The 16,815-nt window shown below is 40.8% G+C and overlaps 2 protein-coding genes across 3 annotated transcripts in view; one reads left to right on the forward strand and one right to left on the reverse strand.

Moving 5' to 3' along the window:
- LOC107748944 (Fanconi anemia group A protein-like) overlaps nt 1-780 on the forward strand; it is a 6,173-nt gene extending 5,393 nt beyond the window's left edge. The window contains exon 19 of the mRNA XM_016563965.1: nt 593-780. Within this exon, the coding sequence (XP_016419451.1) occupies nt 593-670 (78 nt within the window). The 3' untranslated portion in view covers nt 671-780. The remainder of the gene's footprint in view (nt 1-592) is intronic.
- Nucleotides 781-1,743: 963 nt separating this feature from the next.
- Nucleotides 1,744-16,519, reverse strand: znf276 (zinc finger protein 276). Of its 2 annotated transcripts, none has more exons than XM_016563966.1 (11): nt 16,160-16,519; nt 10,827-11,097; nt 10,420-10,466; nt 9,991-10,347; nt 8,456-8,540; nt 8,254-8,337; nt 7,835-7,939; nt 6,042-6,117; nt 5,848-5,965; nt 2,777-2,876; nt 1,744-2,707 (listed from the first exon to the last, which is right to left on the reverse strand). In XM_016563966.1, the coding sequence occupies exons 1-11, from the start codon at nt 16,236-16,238 to the stop codon at nt 2,377-2,379; spliced, it is 1,653 nt and encodes a 550-aa protein (XP_016419452.1). In that variant the 5' UTR covers nt 16,239-16,519; the 3' UTR covers nt 1,744-2,376. The 2 variants fall into 2 exon arrangements, with proteins under 2 accessions (XP_016419452.1, XP_016419453.1); XM_016563967.1 differs by lacking the exon at nt 16,160-16,519 and adding an exon at nt 15,953-16,117.
- Nucleotides 16,520-16,815: the final 296 nt, after the last annotated feature.

A 16,815-nucleotide genomic window follows, 5' to 3' on the forward strand; every position in this document is an offset into this window, starting at 1 on the left:
CACACACTCACTCACTCTCTCACACACACACACACACACACACACACACTCACTCTCGCACACACACACACACACTCTCGCACACACACACACACACACACACAACAGGACATGTTCCAACACAAAGTGTTAAAGTCGTGTGCAGCAGCAAATCTGCATTTGTGCTCCATACATGAATGATTCCTCAAATCATGTGACTAAATGATCACATGCACCATTTTTACCTGCTGGACCATGAAACGGCAGAAAAGAGACCAGAAGATCATATGCTAAAATGTGTTTTTAAGCCCATTTCTAATAATGTCACTAAAGAGAATGCCTTTTCCTTTTTGGGAAAACCAGGGAAACCCAGCAATAGGGGCTTGAGCTCTTTTGTATCGAGCCAGTAAACAATCAGCTAGAAATGCAACATTGGAGAGCTTTGAACACGCAAAATTAGATGTATTTATTATATACACATTAAAACACCAACATCATTTCATCAGAACGGACGTGTTTATGATGATTAAATGATTAATCAGTGCCGTTATTAGCTGCCAGTGAATGTGACCGAGTGAGTCTTGAGTTCCTGTGATGTCTGTGTTTCCTGTAGCTGCAGTCTGAATACGAGCAGCTGGATTCAGAGATCTCAGCGGCGCTCGGCAGCTTCAGAAACGCACCCTTCACATGAGACGCCATCAGAACAACAGTCATCTGTGCTGCCTCTCATCACGTGATCAGTGAACAGACTTCTTCATGTATTCAAAGGAACTGAGCATGAAAATAAAACATGATGCAACACCTCTGACTGCTTTCATATAAAAACTTGCAGAGTCTGTCATAAGCGTCGTTCCAAACTCTAGTGAGCAAACCAAACACCAGACCAATCAGCTGCGAGTCAAGTGACGGCCATCAGACGCCCTGCATCTCTCAGGGTCTCTGCGCGATTTTTACGATTTTTATTACCATATAAGCAGGGTAGGGCAATGTCTGCAGTACAATATTAAACTGTAAAATGACTGTAAAAGCATGATTTACAGTTCAGATACAGGTTTTCACGAAAACAAAATGATTTATAAAATGATAAACCTTACATTTTTAAGAAAATGGATGAGTCAAAACTATCAATAATATTAATTTAAACAATTATTATCAATCAATTATTATATTAATCAAATAATATAAATATATTTTACTGTCTTAGTTGTTTAGATTTTTATAATGCATTTATAATCTTCTTGTCGATCCACCGGGTCACATTTACATCTCTGCGTGTTTGCAGCGTAAAAACGGGTCGATTTTCACTTTGGTCTGAATAAAAACAGCAGACAGGCTTATTGAAAAATGCACTTTCATTCTCTGCCAGCAGGAGGAGCTTTCGGGACAGCAGAAATATCGTGGTTTCCACGGTAACCAGCTGCAGCAGCTGAATATGAAACAAGCAGCGCTTATGTTTATTCAATGAAATCAGTCTTCTGAAGTTTAATCCTCACATTCAGCCATATCACAATTCTGTTTTTTAGTCCCCAAATTTAAGACCTCCTGAAATCAAAAGACTTTCTTGTACCTTTTAAGATTGTTATGGTCTTCAATTTGACTACATTTAAGACTTTTAAAGACTGATTCTTGCTCCAAATTAAAGCAGATCAATGAGAAAATCACTTTTGCTAATAATTACACTACTACTTATACGAATTTTATATCTTTATTGCATTAAACAAGGAAATATATTTTTAACTTTTAAATATGTACATATGAATAAAACTTTAGAATATATAAAGCTTGTAAAATGGCTAAGCTTGTGTTTTCTTTTTAAGCTCTTTGAGAACTAGAAATGATTGACTGCTTTCATATAGTCAGATGTTTTCTTTCTGCTGCCTTCTCCAACTTTTGAGGCAAGATCAGTGTTTTTTTCCCGCCTTTTAAACGTTTAAATTCATGAAATTTTCGTAACAATCTCTTACAGCAGAGTGAATTGCGCCGACTCTCTCGTGAGAGTGAACTGAAACCATTGCTCTGTGTGTTTCGTGTGATTGGCTGTTCAGAAACGTTGGATCAAACTCCAGATTTCAGCGTTTCATGGCTAAACTGGGCTGGACATATTTGGTTTGTCAGCTCTAAACCTTCTCTATAACTTCCCTGTTTTTTCATGCAGCTTGTGAGGATAAAATATTACTCTAGCCGTAGCGTTCTGTGACCTGTGAGTGTTTAAAACACTCTAACAAAGGCTCGCTAGCCTTTGGAAGAGAGCTCTGAGCAGGTGCTGATGGGACTGCTGTAACACAGACGTGACGAGCTCTAGATCATTCTCAGCTCTATTCCAGCGTTCCTCAGTGAGACTCCAGCAGCTGAAGTGGGAGCGTCAGATTCGGGATCTGAGCTTTGAGAGCCGCTGGTCTATACGGTGCTGTCGGTGAGTTTGGACTGAAGACTATCCAGCACGTAGCTGAGGTCGGATGGGTGCGCGTCTGCCCTCGTCTGCTGGGATCTGAAGTCGGCGTGTTGAGCTGCTGACGGGCTGCTGGCGGATGAGTCTGGAGGAACAGAAGCACCGGCGCCCTGCAGGAGAGGATGCACCATAGACATGTGCACGTTCAGATTGTGCGCCTTCTCGAAGCGTTTGCTGCAGATCACACAGGCAAACTCCAGGTCCGCCTCCGCCTTGTGCTTGGTCATGTGATACTTGAGAGAGGCCCGCTGGCGGCACTGGAAACCGCACACCTCGCACCTGAAACGCACACAGACACAGTGAGGGCGAAGCTCTGAGACTGCACCGAGCGGCTGGGCTCATACTCACTGCAGCGGTTTGGCTCCGGAGTGACGCATCTGATGCACAGACAGATGCTTCCTCTGCTTGAATGTCTGGCCGCACTGGTCACAGATGTAGTTCCTCACCTCTGGGAACAGAGAAACACTGACTCTTTACATCACAGCAGTCATAATCATACACAGCTTCATGTATTTTTAGAGCTGGAGATCATAGTTTCTTTGGCGATGATCTGTAGTGCAGCTTTAATGATATTAAGCTCCAGGAAGTGATGATATGTGGTCAGAAATCACAAATGCAAACATCAGTAAGTATTATCAATAAATGGGGAATTCTGGGAAGTTTTGTGGTGTTAGATGGCTCAAAGTGGGGTCCACGAAACTATTTTAGGGCCCTATGATTTCTGGACTGTCAAAGATTTTGGCAGTTTGTGGATGAATAAATCCACAAACAAAAAATTATATTTTCGTTGGGAGTTTGTAGTTTTGATTGCACTTACTGGTAATTATAATAATTGCCCTCAGCTAAGAAGGAGCCTGTGTTATTTGCATTGCACCCTTCCCTCACTGAAGTGCGAACTGTAGTTTCGATTTGAGCAATTGCCCTGCTATAGGCTATTGGCTGTGCTAATTAGAAGGCGGCCACAGCTGTTTTCACTTTAGTGTCTTAGACCGTGTATTTATTTGATGTCTGTGCGCTGACGCGGAAGCGTTCAGCCCTCCTCGTGTGAAGACTAACGAAACCGGCAACGCACTTAAGTATAATTTTTATCTTCCCTTTACACACTCCTTTTCTGTCCTCTCTCATGTGTTTTCAAAACATTCCGGTTGTCTCTCGACAACGCTCTAACGTCACACGCAGATGGCAACGCAATCTTGCTAACCTGCATCCTATCTCTACATCTTCTACTGCACCTCTTTCTTTCTCTGTGGGTCTCTGGAATTGTCAGTCAGCTGTCAACAAAGCAGACTTCATTTCTGATTGTTTCTTTACAATTCACACTCAGCATCTTGGGGCTTGACTGAGACCTGGATTCGTCCAGAAGACTCAGCAACCCCAGCTGCTCTATCTAACAACTTCTCTTTCTCTCACACCCCCCGTCAGGTTGGGAGTGGTGGGGGCACTGGTCTGCTCATTTCTAACAGTTGGAAATACTCAACCCACTCTCCCCTATGCAATTATAACTCATTTGAATCTCATGCGGTTACTGTAACAGCTCCTATACAACTCCAGGTTGTGGTAATTTACCGCCTGCCTGGGCATATTCTAGGCACCTTCCTAGAGGAGCTGGATGGGCTGCTGTCCTTGCTTGCTGTAGCAGTTGCAGCTCGCTTCAGAAAGCATCTGACATCAACATCTAAGATAAGTGAATGCTCTTATACTCCATTTCACTGTGCATATTGCGTGGTCTGCTAAAAAGAACATTATTTTGTGTATTTGGTGTAATGAAATGTGTTTATGCGGTTTAAGGTTCAAAAAACACATTATTTTCCACATACTGTACATTATTGTTTCTCCTCTATGCCCCGCCTTTCTGAAACGCGTCGATTTTTACAAAGCTCATCGGTCTGAAAAAGCGAGGTGTGCTGTGATTGGCCAGCTATCCACTGCGTTATGATTGGCCGAATACCTTAAGCGTGTGACGGAAATGTTACGCCCCTTACCATACTGTGATGCCGTGTCCCGGCGCGACAAGACAAAACCAGTAGAACCCATTATAAACGAGGCATTTGTTGCATCGAGTGGGGACATAATTATGGATTATAGTGATTTATACTGTCTTTTTACGCGTTGCGTTGCATCGCGCCACGTAAACATAAAACCATGTCTGCATTTGTGATCGGAGAAATGACAAACAACAAGCACTACTCTACACTGCCCAAAAAACTCGCTTTAAATATATACAATATAAAAACTCTTTAAATATAAAAGACGTACTTACAGACTTTCAGTCAGAACAGCCGGCATTGTTGTCTACTCTTCCAGGAAACAATCCTCCATAAAATGTGCTGCACACATTGTGCTGCTTGGAAGGCCAAGCTAAGTAGTTTCGCTTTCACAACGAAACAGCGTCACACACCGCGGGTGCGAAAGCCCCGGCTTAGCCCAACTACATTTTGTTACCTGTGTGCCACCAACCCCTATACCAGTTACTTTTAGACAAAACCTACGCTCCCTTTCACCCTCCCATCTTTCCTCTGTAGTATCCTCCTCTCTTCCCTCACCTACTCATTTCTCACTACCTTGCACTGGCTACCGGTTGCGGCTCGCATCAAGTTCAAGACATTGATGCTTGCATATAGAACAGCCACAGGCTCAGCACCCGCCTTCTTCCACTTACTACTACGAATCTACATCCCCTCCAGAAGTCTGAGATCCGCTAGTGAGCGACGCCTCGTGGTACCATCACAGAGAAGCTCAAAATCACTTTGCAGAACATTCTCGTTCACCATTCCTGGCTGGTGGAATGATCTTCCCACCCCTATCCGGAATGCTGAATGCCTGACAATTTTCAAGCGACAGCTGAAAACTCATCTCTTTCAACGCTACTTGACTTCATCTTAAATTTAAAAAAAAAAAAAAAAAAAACTTTGTCTTTCTCTTTATTTATTCCTTCCCTTTCTAGCTTGTACTTATTTGAACAATGCCTAAAACTTGGTATTACAAGCACTTCCTGTCTGTTTGCCTCTTTAAGAAGAATCGCTTTATGTATTCCCCAACTGTAAGTCGCTTTGGATAAAAGCGTCTGCAAAATGACTAAATGTAAATCAAAAGTAGGCCCGTACACGTCCAATCGTGTGAATGTAGGGCCTATTATTAAAAAAAATATTTATTCTTGAACAATTTAATAATTTAAGTTCTATGAATTCAATTGATTGAAATGTGTCCAGGGTTTTTAGGTTGAAAAACTTTACAATATGAATAATTCCAATGGCATCTAAGAGTAGAAACTTCAGTAAGCAGATGCTTAATTGCTGTTAGAATTACGAGGGGAACCTAAAGAAGGTTAAAATACACTGTTGTTCCCTCACTGAGCAATGACTAACTTTATGAACATGGCTGTTGTGTAAAGAACTCATTTCTGCAGCAGCCTGTGTTACCCGTGTGGATGAGTTTGACGTGTCTCTGCAGGTATCTGTCGATCATGAAGACCTTGTTGCAGCCTGGATGTGGACACGGCCTCTCCCGCACCTCCTCGTGATGCTCCTTGATGTGTTTCTGAGGTGGGACACATTCAGTGAGATCACATCATAATATCAGTCGACGTGTGTGTGTTTGAGATGGTGATCAGCACCTTCATGCCGTCGGCTCCTCTGTAGACGGCTGTACAGCCCTGGTGAGGACATTTGTAGATGGTGGGCAGCTCCTCTCTACAGGACACACAATCAGATCAACAGAATCACTGAATATGAGATCTTCACGCTTGTTTGACATTTGGTTCATGTGAATCATTCGACTTCTGTTTAAAAGTGCTCTTCTGATGACAAAAGCATTTTTAACAACTTAATAGTGTGAATCTGTAGAGAATGAGAGTTGTGTAATAGTACGTTCCATGGTTGGGTGTGCATGAAATGATTTTAACGCATGACGTGGAGGATAAGAAGTACACGACACAAAGTGGAGAAAATCTTTAATGCACAGCTGGCCGTGTGTTATCCTGCCTATACTACGGTCATTTGCCAGCATTGACAAGTTAGAGCTGTTAAAGGGGACATCGCATGCCCATTTTCCACAGGTTGGTGTGATTCTTTAGGGTCTTCATGAAATGTCTGCCACATACTTTGGTTAAAATTCCTCAATGGTCGTGTAAAACAACACCCTTTTTACCTTGTCAATGTCTCTTTAAATGAGCTCCGTTTTTTGTGTATTCTGTGGAGCGTTACCATCAAAACAAAACTAAACCACTGCGTCCTCAGTGGCTCTGGTGTCGGGAGAAAATGCCTGTTTCACACGGCAAGCTTGAGTTTGACCTCGGCGTAACTTCATCGTCACTGCAGCTGCAGACTCACGAGACACTGGAAGCATTTGTACAGCGTCACAGCTGTGCCTCAAAAGCTACATAACTATAAATTTGTTTTTAAAAGATGGTCATTTATAAACTTTAAAGTCTTGAAAGTTTGTGTGAGCAAAAGCGCAGCAAAAATAGACTCCGAAACCATCGCTTCAGTGCTTGCTCCTGGAGTGAATGCACTCATTTGTTAACATGCATGCCAAAAAAATATACGCCGCTCACGCTTGCGGTGTGAAACTGGCCTTATGTTCACTTTTACAACTAGACAACACCTGCTTTGCTTATGAGACATGTAGCTACAGCTGCTCAAGCGCGGAGAACTGGCTGAGGGTGGAAAAATGCTTATACGGGACAGTCCATCAGCGGTTGTGGGCGGGGTTTTTGAGACAAAAAAAAGTGAATGGACTTTTATCATTGTAGAGTGGTTGTGTCCACACACCGCTAAGACACATTATATGCAAACACCATGTAAAACTGAATTTTGCATCCGATGTCCCCTTTGATGTTTGCAGCACAGTATTTGAAGGGTTAAAATGGTGGTTATTGCCGTCAGTTATGGCTTGTTAGAGCTAGCTTTCTGCCCTCTTGAAATCGGGCACAGATGAAGTAGTGCAGCAAGATCACATTTATTTGAATGAATTATAGCAGTTATTTGAATTAATTATCAATTCGAGAAAGAGGCGAAAGTTGCATTTGTAAACTACCTGCATCTGTGCGTCTCTCTCTACAAACAGTGTAGCTGTGTTTAGTTACTTCAAAAACAGTGATTTTACCTCCTTGTTGCTGAGAAGCATAATATAGCGAATCAGCATCTAAGCTATTTTATTAATAAAAGTTGGGGCAGCGTTGACAAGACGTTTCTGTGCTCCTGAATGTTTCTGTGTGCACAGCACGATCTCTGTGTGAGAGTGATGCATGTGTGTGTGTCAATGAAAGCAGCGCATTAATAAGAGCGGTGATTAAACCGACTTGGAACTAGCTGTGCATTAAACGGTTTTAATGCACACCCTCCAACCAATCAGAATTGAGTATTCAGACAGACTGTGGTATGAAAATTATATTAAAGGTCAATTCACCGCTCTGCCTTGATGTTGTTCTTCCAGCCAGGCTTGGGTCCAGGTTTCCTCCTGGTTTTGGGTTCCAGTGTCTTAGCCTCTTTCTTCTTTGAAGAACTGAGACAACTGAAAGAATGTGAGATCTTTGAATATTTCCTGATAAATCTGCTGACTTTCTTCAGAAACTGAAAATCATATGCACATGAATACATAAGACCTATCCTGTGCACACAAGTTAATTCTGGTATCATGATCCTGCACGCTTCTTAAGTTCAGTCCATTTTAGATCTTCATTTGTGGGTTATTCATTACATTTATATAGCGCTTTTCTAGGCACTCAAAGCGCTTTACATTGTCAGGGGGTATCTCCTCATCCACCTGGTTATGGAGCTACTTTGGTGGCTGAACTCTAGAAGAATCTGAGCTTATGTTTATTTTACCGCTTGTCAGTGTTCAGATCTGAGCTGTCTTCAGATGAGCCGCTCTTCCTCCTTTCCTCACACTCCTCATCACTCAACACATTCCTGAACAAACATGAAACACTGATGTGACTCAGAATGTCATCTTCTGCTTCACTAACAGACCTTATGGTTTTTTTTGCATTGTTCATAGGTATCTGGGAGTTTAATGTGTATGAAGTACCTGTCTGAGAGATCACTGTCCGCATCATCTCCGTCCATCATCAGTGGTGCTACTGAAGTGGCCGGCTCCTCACAGGACTGCATGTCTGAAATATGAACCACACTCGTTACATGTAGAAGATACTGCAATGCAATCTCAGAAAATACTGAGAAAAGTTGCATATATATATATATATATATATACTGTATATATATACACACACAGTATCTCACAGAAGTGAGTACACCCCTCACATTTTTGTAAATATTTTATTATATCTTTTCATGTGGGTCTCAGGTGTGAATGGGGAGCAGGTGTGTTAAATTTGGTGTAAAATTTCGCTCTCACTCTCTCATACTGGTCACTGGAAGTTCAACATGGCACCTCATGGCAAAGAACTCTCTGAGGATCTGAAAAAAATAATTGTTGCTCTACATAAAGATAGGCTATAAGCGTAGGCTATAAGAAAATTGCCAAGACCCTGAAACTGAGCTGCAGGTTGTGTTCTTTGCACACTGCTGCTTGCCAGTTCAATCATAAGGTCTGTGAGAACCTTATCTTAAAGGGGTCATATGATGCGATTTCAATTTTTCCTTTCTCTTTACTGACAGGACTGCAGGTTTACAAACGACTGGATCATAGTGCTGCCTTTGAAACCACAGATCATAACATTCTCTTGCATAGGCTGGAGAATTGCATTGGCATTTGTCAGCTTGGCATAAGCATTGTTTAGGTCATATTTATATGACCAGTAACAATTTACATAAATGTAGAAATGTCATATCAATTACATGTTAAGTATGGTGTGCCACAAGGCTCAGTGTTAGGTCCTCTGCTTTTCTCCTTAATTTATCAGGAAACATGGAAGTTGTTTTCATTGTTATGCCAATGATACGTACAAATTTTCAAAGCTGACAGATTGTATTAACAATATCATAGAGTGGATGGCTTTCAACGTCCGTCTACTGAATTCTGATAAAACGGAACGCTTAATTATTGAACTTACAATCTCTAAATATAAGATGTTAACCTGTCTTGATGGTTATACAAAGTTGTCAAATGAGACAAGATACTGAAACTGCTTCTCCTCATCTAGGTGGATGAAGAAAACGTGTTGAAATGTCATTTCTAGTTCACTGGGTTTACCGGTATTTTGTGAACTTGGCAAACTATCAATGTCTCTGTTCACGCTGTTTCTTAAGAGAAGAAACAAAGTAGATTGTGTGAAGTGCTATATAAATTAAAGTGAAGTTAGAACGTCATTAGTAAATTTACCAGTAATTATAATTCCTGATCAATTAAATCATCCTTGGTGAAATAAAGTACATTTATTTTTCAAAAACAAGAAAAACAAAAATATATTATAATTCAAATCTTGGTGCATATGATTACAGAAAATAAATTCATCAGACTGATTTACACCAGTAACCAGCTCATGAGTCAGCTCATTTGAATTTTTTTTGTCCAGATGACATGGAATATGCTGTATGTTTGATTTTTAATTGCAGCTAATGAAGACGACTCAACAGAAAGCTGTGTGTTTCTTGTCACCTCACCTTGTGTTCGGCCCGCATCACTGCTGTGATTCTGAGGTGCAGCAGCTTCACCTGATCTCACCGTGGGGACGCTGTTAGTTCTCGATGCTGATTGGTGGTCATCTTTGTTTGCTTTTGCTCTGTCATCACATTGAGTTTTAGTGGTTTCCGGTCCAGCGTTTGATCTGGCCTGAGTGCCGTTGGTGTCCATCACATAAGTGTGACCGTCCACACATCCCCACACCACCTTCAGAGCCCCTCGACACTGGCCCTCCAGCACCTCCTGCTGGTCAGGGCAGGAATGGCAGCCCTCCGCGTGACTGTGAGCCCACGACACCAGACCGTGCAGACACCGTCTATCTGATGTGATGTGTGACCCTACCAAAGACCAGACAAATAAGACAAGCACACACAGCCAAAACTAACACACGCCTACGAACATGTACTTACGGAATAAAGTGATGTCTTCCTGTGACGACGAGCATTCGGTGCTGTTCCTGTGGGAGACAACATGATTGTTTAACTATGGTCTCACGGGTGATGGCTGAATGAATGACATGAACATGTACGGCTCATATTTCACACCATAATCAAAAGAAAAAAAAAGTAGCGTATTTTCAGGACCATTAAATGTGTAGTATTTTTTTCCAGCTAGTAATTCTGCGTTATTGTTTACATCATGGAGTTTATACTGGATTGGAGCTCAACTCTGCTGGATAGTGGCTTTAAATGTAAATTCTGCACTCCATTGCAATGACTGACTCGTATATTACAGGACAGATCTGTTGTGGAAAATAACCTCTGTGGATTTTGGGGTGAGATATGACGGCGTCATGAGGATGTGGCGCGCCGCTCACCTGTCTCTGGAGACGGGCGTCAGGTTGACTCTGTTCCTGAAGTCCAGCAGGATGCTGTGGCACTTGTAGAACTGAGCGTGGCAGTTGTTGCAGATGAACTGGGACAGACTGGGGTCTCTGTTCATGGGAATTCCTAAGAGCTGCTGGAAGTCTGTGCAGAAGAGCGGGTACACGGCGCAGGACTCGCCCTGCAGCTGCGCAAACGCCTGCCGCAGCCGCCGCGTGGAAAACTTCCCGTGACAGAGTCGACAGAAGCCAGTGCTCATCCGGCCTGTGAGGGCAGAGGGAGGTCAAAGGTCAACATTTAACCACTGGGCGGCTGCGAGGGCGATCGACCGTCCTGTCATGAGCCAATTCAATTACAGGAAAGTGTGGAGCGCTTTTACTCATAGAAGGCATTTTCAAAACATAGTAAACACAGTGAGCAGTAACTTCAACTTCATTTTTAATAAAATATTTCTTGTTGGAGGTTAAATTTAGGTTTTTAATTTAACTACTTTTATGACAACAGTATATGTTATATTAGTATGTGTTATTAAAACTAACAGAATTTCAAAGACTTACTAAGAAAGAATTTAATACTAAAAGAATTAAAGTATTGACAGCGTGACACTACGCTGTGAGAGCCCTGCAAGTTCACCTCCGTGAAGCTGGCCCCCCACCCAACACAAAACGTCTGCAAAATAGTCTCAATCGTTTGTGCTCTGTTTGTGCTGTAAAAATTTTCGTTTGTGCTGCTTTGGTTTTTTAGATATTGAAATAATATTTATAGGTCATTCTGAGGTCACTCAGCCCCCCAACATACATACATACCCCAAATAGTCTCGTTTGTTTGTGCAGGTTTGGGCTGCTTCGCTTTTTAAAATATTAGACATTTAATTATATGCGATGACGTCACCAATTGACGTAACAATACAGTTGAAGTAATAAGGTAAAATTCAAACGGCAAACCAAATCACATTAAATAGTCGCAGTCACTTAATTGTTAGTAGCCATATTCGTTCAATTAGGCCAATTAAACGAAAACAAAAACTAGGCTAGGGCTGTGCGATATTGAAGAAAAATGCGATAACTCGTTAAATAATTCGATATGCGATACGATAATGCTTAAAGTGCCACATGCTCAGATGAAAGTTTTACTCAGCTGTTGCCGAGTCAGTTCTGTGAACTTCTATAACTATCTTGTGTCATATATATATGGTTATTTGTCTGTATGTATGTATGTATGTATGTACCAAGAGTTCCTGTAAAACCACAACAAATTCCTTGTGTTTGCGCACACTTAAGTGGTGAATAAAGCTCATTCTGATTCTGATTCTAATAAGAAAGCACCCCTACAACAACTTCTGAAAGTGAACGGTATGTGTTTTACTCGAGCATTACATAAAAATGTAATTTTAACATTAGTGTAATCATTTTAACATGAGTTTAGGAACTGAATAATAAAAAGGAAAAATAAAACACTGCTTAGTATTTCCTCTTTGAATTCAATATGCACCGATTCTTATTTAAGCTACAAAAGTTATTTAGGTCAGAGCAGTGAGTGATTTTCTCTTTGACTTTTGTTAATGGCCCCAAATATTGCAGGCTGTAGCGATATGCATATTGCGATATGTACATTTGCGATATTTCTATAATTTCGATATATTGCACAGCCCTAAACTAGGCTTATTTCATTATGTATTTACAAAGCAAACAAAAATAAAAAATAAAAAATAAAAAAATAATAAAGACTTGACATACATAGGCCTATTTTCGTTTCTGCGCACAAATAAAACATGCAATAGCCTACTGTTTCCAGGTCCGTGTAGCCTATACTTTTGCGTCCATTCGTTTTTCCTTTTTTAACCATGAGGAAAAACATTAAAAAAGAAGGGTTGTTGTATTTTTAAAGCCCTTTAAGGCTTGTCAGTAATGGCCACCGTTCTGGGGTACGTTTCCCAAAATCAACCATGGTCACAAGTTTCGACGTTACCAACAGCTCAATGGAACTTGCAACCTCCGTGAAGTTGGCCCCCCACCCGACACAAAACGTCGGCAAAGTAGTCTTAATCGTTTGTGCTCTAAAAAATTTTGTTTGTGCTGCTTTGGTTTTTTAGATATTGAAATAATATTTATAGGTCATTCTGAGGTCACTCAGCCCCCCAACATACACCAAATTCACTCCAAATAGTCTCGTTTGTTTGTGCTTCGTTTGTGCAGGTAAAAGTTTCGTTTGTGCTGCTCTGGTTTTTAAAATATTAGACATTTAATTATATGCGATGACGTCACCAGCCCCCCCACATGCTCCAAATTTACCCAAAATAATCTTCTTTGTTTGTACTTCATTTGTGCCGTAAAACATTTTTGTGCTGCTGATTTTTTTATTTTTTATTATTTGAATTGGTTTGTTTAATAGTAGACATTTCAAGATTTCTATAAATGTATTTCTTGTGTCTGTGAGCCGGTTCATTGTTGTGATGCGCGCCCATTCACGGAGACTGCATGAGGAAAGCACATCCGAAAATGACGGAGTAGCCTATTCCAAGTTCTTTCCACAGGAAAAAAAAAAAAAATGCTAGAGATTGCGCGGGCGCCTCCATATCATATAGTAAGCGCGATAATACGCCCACAAATACTTGAAATGCACATATATAGTGATTTTATTATTCATATAAAAAGAATAATAATAATACCCTGTTTTGGTCATATTTACTATTAATTGCCCAGCTCCCCATCAATGATCTAGCGCAGAGACATATAGTTCTAAACTGAACGTGCAAGAGAAGCATTAGCCTACTTCTAATTTGGCCAAAGAAAACTTGTTAAAATCAAAATTTTTCTATATTAATTTGTGCATTTTTCAATTGTTTATTAAAGGTGCAAAAAGTCATAAACAAAAATCAAAAAAAAAATTTTTTTTACTTTTTCGGGCAGCATTTTGTGTACGGTTCTAATTTCAAATTTGGTTTTCAGGATGGCATATAGTTCACCCAAAATGAAAATTCTGTTTGCTGCTGCATAGCACGGACAAAAAAATAAATAAATTAGGAATGCACGATATTATCGGAACATTATTGGAATCGGCCGATAAGGGCTTAAAATGCAAATACCGGCATCGGCCTGATATGAAAAATTATGCCGATATGCCTTACCGATAAGATGAATAACTCACATGTGCTAGCGATAAGATCACGTCAGCAGTGGGTCATTCTTGAAGCAAACTTTTTCCTGATTAGATTCACTGTTTTGGATCACCGCATTTAATCTGAGAATGCAAGTACAGAATGATGCGTCCGGTGTGCGATAGTCAACAATCACTAGGGCCCTGTCCCAAATGGCACCCTAAACCCTCGCGGTCTTCCTCCGAGTCCACGCTTTCGTGACGTAATGCCGCTTTGACTGTCGGGTAGAAGTCTGCTCAGCAGAAGTGCACATCGAGGGTGCATAGCGGCCGCAAAGGGGGCGCTTTTGCGAGCGCTATACAAGGAGCTCTAAAAGATTTTCAGTATTTTTACATCTCTTTTGCGTTAAACCATCTACAAATATTAAATCTTCAAATAAAATGTTGAGGTTACAACTGCATCGGTCTCAAGGAAAAAAGAAATGCAGTGATTGATTTATAGTTGATTTAGTTATTTTCCTACTGTCATTATAAAAGAGCTTCATTATTGTTTTCTTTTAACCTAACAAGTAAGTTTTTAAAAACTAACCAAAATTTAAAAAATAATAATAATTTGTTCATAATCTCTGCACAGGAGAGACTTAGTGTTTTTTTCCAAACAAAAGTAAATATATCGGTATCAGTTATCGGCCAAAATGATTTTAAAAATATCGGCATATCGGATATCGGCCAAAATCCAATATCATGCATCCCTTAACAAAATGCTATGGAAGTCAGTGGGGACCAGAAACCGCTTGGTTACCAACATTCTTCAAAATATCTTCTTCTGAGTTCAACAGAAACAAACCCATGCAGGTCTGGAACAACCTGAGGGCAGTGGTGTAGTCTACGTAAACTTAAATGTAACAATGTAAATATAATTCTGTCCCTCACATTAAGATATGGAATGGCTTCAGATGATATAGGTTATACAGTGCATGAAAACCAAACTGGTGCTCTTCTGTTTCTATAAAAAGCACAATAATCGCGGTTGTCTGAAACAACAGCGGTTTGATCAAATAATCGCGATTAGAAGGTTATTTAATTATCGCGACAGGCCTAATGTTAGTTCAGGTGTGTGTGATTGGGGTTGGAGCTGAAAGGACTAACTGTTCAGATTCATTCGCAACTACAATAAATCTAGGCGCGTTTCCATTACAGATTTGCGCAAAACTTTGGCGATATTTTATAAATGTCGATAAAAAAGTATTGCGAAATGACGGCGTTTCCATTAACCAATGTTATGAGACTTAAACGTAACCTTTTGCCTCTCGCGATAAGTCATGGCAACGGATTTTGGCTATATTTATTCAAAGGAGGCTTTTGCGTGTATCTTTACAGAAGCAGCAAAGAGAGCCGCTTCAGAAACGTGCGTGGCACGGCTGGAATAAACCATAGACTGTATAAAAACATAAACACAAGCATTGAGTGGCCGTAATCAGCTTCAGTGACCGTATCAGAGCCACACTGCACCGCAGACGTGTGCAGTGTAAATTGTCTAAGCATTAATGGTAGGGAAAGCCCCTTATACTGGAGCGCGGCCACTTATGAAGTGTTTCTTGGAGGTTATAGTACATTGAAGAATGATCATATGACCTTTTTACATACGCCATGTGACCTGTAAATGCGAAAAAGCCGTTTCCATTGCAGTTTTGCGAATTATTCCTTTTTCGCATTGCCTGAAAAACCACCTCATGCGAGCGTAAAAACTTTTTTGCGATATATGGCCGTTTTTGCGAAATTGACGCGTTTCCATTAGGCGTATTTTCAATTCGCAATTTGAAGGGTAATGGAAACGCGCCTTCTGATGAAAGACTACGCAGTAGAGCTATGAGACGAAGCTGCTTCTCCCAATCATTTGACTAGATGTATTTAAGACGACGCTTTGTGTAACTTCATGCTGAATAAAACAGAATGACACTTCAGTCAAAGGTTTGCTGTTCGCTCAGAGGAACAGGAGACAAGGTGTGTTCAATAAATCTACCTGTGCTGCACATTTCACACACATTTATCCAAAACCAGCTACTCTCCACTCAAGCAGTCCCTGTGTCGCACGGGGCTCAAACCCCGGAGCCGCAGCAGCAGCACATTCTCCTGCAGTCCCCACAGAGAGCCGCAGGCAGCAGTCAGAGAGAAAAGCAGCGCACTGTGAAGTTACAGCTTCGGGTGCGTGACGGTACCGTCTCCTCACCGGTGTCCGGCGCGAGCTCGTCGGTCTTCGCGCGTTTGCTCGCTCTGCCCCTCCGCGCGTGCCGCGCCGCTCTCTTCATCGTCTTCTCTGATCAATAGGCCACTTCATTGAGATTTTACACACGTCAATCAACTCATCAGCGCCTCGCCGCACGCGGGACTTGTTTAGAGTCTTCTTCGATTAATATCACTTACAGAGGCACAAATACGATATGATCAAATATTTCATGAAAACACGACCGGAAGCGCTCTGGTGTCAACAGGAGTAGCGGATGTGACGTCACTGCGCGAGAGCAGCGCCACAGCACAGCTCGTGACCGCCAAGAGAACTGCAGATACTGTTGGATGATTTTTCCATCTCTTTATTCATCTAAAACACAGCTATTTTAGTATTATTTATATATGGTTCTAGTATTCATTAATATTTTTTATTATTTAGTTTTTTGATATTTTCATTTTAATTTATCGGGCCTATTTAAAATTTTTAAATATATTTTATTAATAGTTTTCATGTTTCTATTTGGCTTTGATTTTTTATAATTGTAGTACTTGAATTTAGGCTTGCTTTGTTTAACGTAGTTGTCAAGTCAACATTTGGTTTTGTTTTTTAAGTTTACGTTGTTGTTTTTTTCCATATAATATTTATATTTTATTTCA

Source organism: Sinocyclocheilus rhinocerous, unplaced genomic scaffold, assembly GCF_001515625.1.
Source record: "Sinocyclocheilus rhinocerous isolate Xijiao unplaced genomic scaffold, SAMN03320098_v1.1 scaffold1401, whole genome shotgun sequence".
Taxonomy (NCBI): domain Eukaryota; kingdom Metazoa; phylum Chordata; class Actinopteri; order Cypriniformes; family Cyprinidae; genus Sinocyclocheilus; species Sinocyclocheilus rhinocerous.

What these genes read in the sequence shown, in the direction of transcription:
- znf276 (XM_016563966.1), bottom strand. Translation starts at nt 16,238, where the DNA reads ATGAAGAGAGCGGCGCGGCACGCGCGGAGGGGCAGAGCGAGCAAACGC. An exon ending in GGAAGACATCACTTTATTCC is followed by an intron (nt 10,348 to 10,419) that starts GTAAGTACATGT and finishes GGTCTTTGGTAG; the next exon opens with GGTCACACATCACATCAGAT. An exon ending in GATCTGAACACTGACAAGCG is followed by an intron (nt 7,940 to 8,253) that starts GTAAAATAAACA and finishes ACATTCTTTCAG; the next exon opens with TTGTCTCAGTTCTTCAAAGA.